At 56.1% G+C, this 6,575-nt stretch overlaps 1 protein-coding gene across 2 annotated transcripts; it reads right to left on the reverse strand.

Moving 5' to 3' along the window:
* Positions 1 to 898: 898 nt before the first annotated feature.
* Positions 899 to 4,547, reverse strand: UNC119 (unc-119 lipid binding chaperone). 2 transcript variants are annotated; one of them, XM_015566725.1, is made up of 5 exons: positions 4,174 to 4,547; positions 2,544 to 2,657; positions 1,956 to 2,058; positions 1,624 to 1,796; positions 899 to 1,379 (listed from the first exon to the last, which is right to left on the reverse strand). In XM_015566725.1, the coding sequence occupies exons 2-5, from the start codon at positions 2,590 to 2,592 to the stop codon at positions 1,267 to 1,269; spliced, it is 438 nt and encodes a 145-aa protein (XP_015422211.1). In that variant the 5' UTR covers positions 2,593 to 2,657; positions 4,174 to 4,547; the 3' UTR covers positions 899 to 1,266. The 2 variants fall into 2 exon arrangements, with proteins under 2 accessions (XP_015422211.1, XP_015422212.1); XM_015566726.1 differs by lacking the exon at positions 4,174 to 4,547 and adding an exon at positions 2,923 to 3,140.
* Positions 4,548 to 6,575: the final 2,028 nt, after the last annotated feature.

Raw genomic sequence — 6,575 nt, forward strand, 5'->3', positions numbered from 1 at the left:
TAGAATTCCCAGAGTCCAGCCCAGGTCCTGGCCCCCAGCAAGGGCTCCACAGGAACCACCTGAATTCCAGTGCATGTAGGTCTCGCGGGGGTTAGATTTAACTCCTCAGCACCAGGCATATCCACATTTGTGCTTGGAACAGTAGGATGTGAACCCTGAGATAAGCTCGCCACCTACCTCTCAGTTCTTCAATTTTCTCCATTAAGGAAATGAAGGAGGGGTAGGGCTGGGGGGCAGTGTTATATGTAGGATGGCCAGTCCAGGGGGCTCCCCAAGACAGCTTAAAACAAGAGCCCTCCAGTTTAGTCACAGCCCTGTCCACCTTCTCTCTCTGATGAGGGCGAAAAGCACAACCTAGGGGTCCTAGTGGCCTCAGGGGGTCAGAGAAGGTAAGGTAAGGAACAAGGCCACCTCCCCATACCTCCCCTCCATCCTAGAGTTGGGGTCCCTTGTCCCATCCTCTGTTCTGTCAGGGTTGGCTATGACTTTGGCCTAAAGCTTCCCCTCTCAGGGCCTGAATCGCCTTCTTTTATCAAAGGAAAAACCCTTTCCAGCTGCAACATATACCAAATGCTGACTCCAGGTACCAAGAGGATTAGGGCACAAGAGGACTGGGGGACCACATGACAGCCTGCTCCACTCTCCTCCCCACCTCCCCAACAGACACACATGCTGGCCCACAATCAGAGAACAGAAAAGGCGAAAGAGTTTATTGAAAACTATATACAGTTGGTCCAGCCCCTAGCACAGGTGGCAGTCGGGGCCGATCCCTCCCACACCTCAGGCAGTATCTTGGCCCCTGATGATGGAGGCTAGGGCTGGGGCCAGAGCCTAAACCCCCTTGGGAGTCTTGGCAGCCAAGATCTTCATCTGCGAATTTACGAATCTAAACGTGGTGGGCAGGAAACAAAGAATGGGTCTCTGCCTGACCCAGTCAAAGCCTGGGTAGGGGAACCCTGTTCTGAAACTTAGGCCCAAGAGGCCCAATTAGGCTGTCCAGAAATTCTGGCTCCTCCTCTCATAGGAGGCCTTCCTGGAGATGGAGGCAAATAGCCCCCCTACCACCCTATCCCACCCCGGATGCCAGGCCCCATGCGCTTTATGGACTGGGGCTGGGGACATCAGGCACCCTCCCTCCCAACACTGACTCAGGGTCCAGGGCCCCTGGGACACCTCCCAGGCAGAAGACCTGGGGTTGAGAAGTGAGCACTGGAAAGTCACAGCTGAGGGCCCAGGACCCTCCTGGGGTAGGAGGCAGCTGGGGGGTCAGGGCGTCCCACTGTAGGAATAGTCTGCTTTGTTGTGCATCACCAGCCGGTCATCCACGAAGTAGAAGCTGTCAGACTGCGTCTCATACGGGTGACGGATCATCTCATTGACTGCAAGAGAGCCCCAGCCAGGCGGGGCAAAGGTCAGGAGCCAGAGCCAGGCCACTGCAGGGCCCTCAGGACTATGGGACAGGGACAAGCTCAACCACCTAAAGAATCCCCCAGCCTCTTGGAGCCTGAGTGTCCCTACAGGTGCCAGACACAGGAGACCCAGGGTGGGAAGGAAGGGGGTGAGACCACACTCCCCCCAGCTTGGTCTCTGAGTCCCCTTGCCCACAGGGCCCTGCCCACTCACTCAGCTCCTCAGAGAGAGGGGGGAAGTCATAGATGTGCTCGCAGGTGTTCTTGCTGCTGGGGATGCAGAAGCCAAAGTGGAAGTCAAAGCTTTTGAGCAGCTGATTCCTGAAGTAGTGCCTCTCGATCATGCGGAAGTTGTTGACAGGCCTGTCTCCCACCGTGAACTCCACCCTGAGTGAGAGAAGGGGGCAGGGCTGAGCTTGGCCTTGAAGTCAACCGGCCAGGCTCAGGACAGACTGCCCCTAAGAGAGGCTCAGTAAGAACTCAGGAAGGGCTCACTCCCACCCACCCTTACCCCCAGCCCTTACCCCCCCTGGCCCAGTGACTCACGTGGCTCCCACCTGCCTCAGGCGGAGGAAGGCAGGGGTGAACTGGTAGCGGACAAAGCGCCCAGCATTGGGGTCCAGGTCCCGCCGGTTGATGGGCAACCGCTCTGTAATGCACCCCAGCTGGGGCTCAGTGGGCTTCCGACTGGGGCCCGTGCCCATCCCGGGTCTCACCCCAGGGCTCCCATCTCTCAGAAAGTTTTAAAGTTCCCAGGAGATTCTGATGCACATTGAGGGTTCGGACCTTTGGCTGGACAGTCCCACCTGGGAGCTCTAGGTCAACAGGTCAAAATTTTCAACTGAGGTTCCCAGGGCCAAAGGAGACACAAAGGCCTGGGGCCTCCAGGACTGCAGTTCCCAAGAAGGCCTGCAGAGGGCAGGCTGGCAGGGACTGAAGGGACAGGACTGTCCTAAAATGTCCAATCCCAGAGCAGATGGGAAAGAAGAGGCCCCCTGCCAGATGACTCCTGGGAATGATGGGGTCCAAGTCCCAGCTGTGCTCTGACCCCTCTGCGGCCTGAGGAGTCCCTGGGCAGCCCACTTCACAGCTCGCACCCACCTCCCTCTGTCCATGGCCCACCCAGCCACTCACCTGAAGCCGGGGGCTTCTTGATTTCAAAGAGGACAGTGCCTGAATCCATGTCCCGAATTTTGAACCTGATGAAGTCGATCTTATATATATTCTCCTCCGGGGAGCACAGGTAGTCTAGGGGAGACAGGTGGCTGCTGCAGCTCAGCTTTTGGGGGACCCCGGACTAACTACACTTCTCTGATCCCTAAAGTCACTGCCTTCCAGAAAGAGAGAACTGAGCCCCTGCTCTGGAGGAACCCCACTGTGTCGGGGAGACATAGCTCGTCATTGGGATCTAATGGGAAACAAACGTCTCCAACTAGTGGCCTCTGGGGACAGGGAGGGGCAGGGCGGAGAAGGATGGCAGACAAGGCTACCTCCCCCACATTTTCCCTCCTACCCTGGAGTTGAGGGCCCTTATTCCAGCCTCTGCCAGGGCTGGCTTAGTGACCCTGAGCCAAACGGGTCTCCAATCTCATAAGAAGCCCCTAGCATGACAGGGAAGATACAGCCCTGCTTTGGGAAACCTCACTCTAAAAGGAGTGACACAGCCCTAGCTGGTTTGGCTCAGTGGATAGAGCGTCAGCCTGTGGACTGAAGGGTCCCAGGTTCGATTCCAGTCAAGGGTACATGCCCGGGTAGTGGGCTTGATCCCCAGCAGGGGGCGTGCAGGAAGCAGCCGATCAATGATTCTCTCTCATCATTGATGTTTCTCTCTTTCTTTCCCTCTCCCTTACTCTCTAAAATAATAAAAATAAAAGGAGTGATACAACGTGGCCTCAGGAGACCCAGTCCTTCTCTGGATATTCCCACCCCTACCACGTAGCTATCCCTGGCCCACGTCTATGTGTGTCAGGCCAAGACTTCCCCTGACCCGGGCAGTGCTGGGGCAGAGGAACAACCCCTTCCCTGTTCCTCCTCAACCCTTTCCCCCCACCCGTGGTCACCTCTATCGCCGTAAGCAGCTTATACAAGCCCAGCTCCCCTAAGCAGCTTAGCCAAAGCTCTGCTGACTCAAACCCAGAGCCTGGAATTTGGGGGGAAGGGAGCCACCTTTGTTCCCATCCCCTGTTGATCTCCAAATGGGAGGAAGTCTTAGCGAACAGAGGGAACCCCTTCAAAGGTCATTTACCCAGTTTGGCTCTGAGCCACTCCCAGAGAGTATGAGGGAGGACAGGAAGAGGGTGTGGCAGGTGCAGCAGAGGGTGTGCGGATGGGCCCCGCCTGAGGAAGCTCAGGAATACCAGGGCCTCATCCAAGCCTCACAGCCTGCAGCAACTGCAAGTGCTCAGGGACGCCCTGGCAACAAATAGGAAGAGGCAGAGAGGTGCAGCGAGGGGCTCTGTCAGCCTGCACAGCATCACATCCTCCCCCAAGAGGCCCGGAAATTACCCTCCAGGCCCCGGGGGCACCTCCTATTCCTCTGGGGCAGAAAGAGGAAGTAAATGTAAAGTTGCTCTCTCTTCCCCAAGCCTGGGCCAGCCCCCTCCACGAAGCCCTCCTGGTAGCCACCTGGCACCCTGGGGTCCAGCAGAAACTACATAGGTTTGGGAAGGGGCCTGAGCCCTGGACGGCCCACCCGAGCCCATGGCGGGGAGAAGGCAGAAAGAGGAAATGGCAGTGGGCAGCCCCTACCTCACCCTGTACACACCTTATTGTCACAGAAAGAAGGTGCTGGGCACAGCACCCCCTTCCTCTATTCTCAACTTTTAGAGCTTCTCCTCTCATTTAGAAACAACTTCTTGCGGTCTGACCTCAGTCTGTCTCTTCTACTGCAAATTCAATCTATCAACCCCTCTGAGGGAGTGAGGAACGGGGATGCCAATGGCTCAGGGCACCACAGCCACCCCCTCCCTTCGCCAGGGGAGGGTGAGGCCGGGGACCCGGGGTCAGGCCAGAGAAGGGGAAGAGTGGCCGAGGGCCCAGAACACAACTGCTCCCTTCCCATCAGCCACAAATAGCTTCCTAAGCCGGATTCAGTAATCCAGGAGGCACAAACCTCAGACCTATGTGATTAGGGTCAGAGGAGACCAGGAGGTGCCAGGATGGGAAGCCCTGGCACCCTATTCTCAGCTTCTATGGAGAAAAGAGCTCCCATGAAGCCCCTCTCTCCCTCCCTCCCCCACAGATGCCCCATCTCTAAGGCTACGAATTTCCTCCAGATTAGGAAACAAACGGTGGTATGTGGGCTGGAACACACATACCCCCATAGGTGCAAACTAACCTATAAAGTTACCTAGGATCTGAACAGATCATCCTATAAGGAAGTTCTTTCCCAGAGCCAACCGCTAACCTGAATCCTAAGTGCTGCTGTTGTCAACTATAGCCCAGCTGGCACCAACATCAGAGGTGTCCAGACCCCCTCTCACTACAACTGCCTGCTTGGGCAAGGCCGCTCAGCACTCTGAGGGCCCAGCCAAGAATGGCTGCTGCCTGGCTCAGAGAGGAGAGAGAAGCTGGTCCCCTAGGGACCCAGATGTACAGGCCTAGACCTGCCAGCGTGGTCTCATCCCCAGCTCTGTCTGGTATCCTTGGGCTCTGCTGCTCCTACAGCTCCAGAGCTCAGGTCCATTCCAGCACCCACACCCCCCATCCCCACGGAGAGGCCTCAAGAGTTGCTCACAGAGGGAGCCAGGGCAGGGTTACTGATGAGTGAGGTCCGAGTGGAAGGCCACTGCCTCTCCAAACGCCTTCTATTCTTTGAGGCTCAGCCACCACTTCTGCCATGAGGCTTCCTAGTCCTTCTTCCCTGCCTTTGGTGACTCCTCTCTCATGCTCTGAATGCTCAGTTGTCTGCTTCCAGGCAGCAGCCATCAGCAGTCCTGGGGGCCCTCAGCACTACTCATAAAAGAGCCCTGTTTACAGAGCTTGCACAGCCAGGCACTGTGCAAAACCAGAGAATTTATTTCCACAATAGCTCTGAGGTATTATCCCCGTTTTACAGGTGAAGTGCTCAAGAGGTGAAGTTACCTGCCCAAGGCCAGTCAATTACATTGCAAAGCTGGAACGACCCAGGCAGTCCAGCCCAGAAACTCAACCACAGTGGAGACCCCTAGGCCTCCAGGGCTGGCCCTAGTCCAGGCAAAGGGGGGGGTGGGGGGGGCGTTAACCAACTCCCTTAAGAGGGCACAGACCCAACCAATTGAAGCTTCCTGCTCTGGTCCTTTCCTGGGGAGGGGGGTGGTTCCAGACTTCCTGGGGGACCCAGGGTGAGGGCATTAATGGTCAGGGAGACCTTAATAATGCCACCTAAGTGGCTCCGCCTCTACCTAGCCTCTAGGCTGGGGCCGGAGGACAGACTGCACTCAGCCTCCTCCCCATTATTGCAGAGAACGGATTCAAAGGGTTCTAAAAACTACATGGGGAAGGGGGTCACAGCTTCAGCTGCTGCCCCACCTCCATCCACCACAGGAAAAGGGGATGGGCTCCAAAAGGAAGGAAGGGGGTGGAAATAAATCTCTAAAGGGAGAGGAGGGGGCACAGGAGATCAGGGGAAGTGGGGACATGGAGATCTCAGACTGGGAGGCAGAAAGTACAACACTCAGGCAAGGGGTGCCCGGTGGGGGAGGGCAGGCAGGGGGAGGCTGGGAAAGGGGGCGGGAGCCGGGGCTTAAACAACCGATGTATCAATAAAATCTTCTAAAAGCATTCCTTTGTGAAGGCCTCTTTTAGGTTATCCAATGTTCCTACTACTAAAAAGTGCTGTGCCCGCAGCCATCACGGAGCGGGGGAGGGCTGAGAAACTATTTCTAGTCCTGTTCAAACTACCTTCACCATCATCACTTAAGAAAAGCCCAACTTCTCCATTTCTCTACTTGGGTTTATAACAAACTCATCAGAACTGACAAGGGATGAATTCTTAGCTCAGGGTAGAAAAAAACCTTTGGTTCTTTGAGTTGCTAGGCAGCAGCTGTTCCCAGGCCGAAGGAGCCAGCTTTGCTTTTATCTGCAGTTGTCAATCATGCCCAGCAGGCAGAGCCCCTGGAAAAGCTCATTTTTCTCATCTCTCCTGCTGGTCCCGTCCACATCAATTCTGTGGGATTTCTTTCAGGA

The sequence above is a fragment of the Myotis davidii genome, unplaced genomic scaffold (genome assembly GCF_000327345.1).
Source record: "Myotis davidii unplaced genomic scaffold, ASM32734v1 scaffold363, whole genome shotgun sequence".
NCBI lineage: Eukaryota > Metazoa > Chordata > Mammalia > Chiroptera > Vespertilionidae > Myotis > Myotis davidii.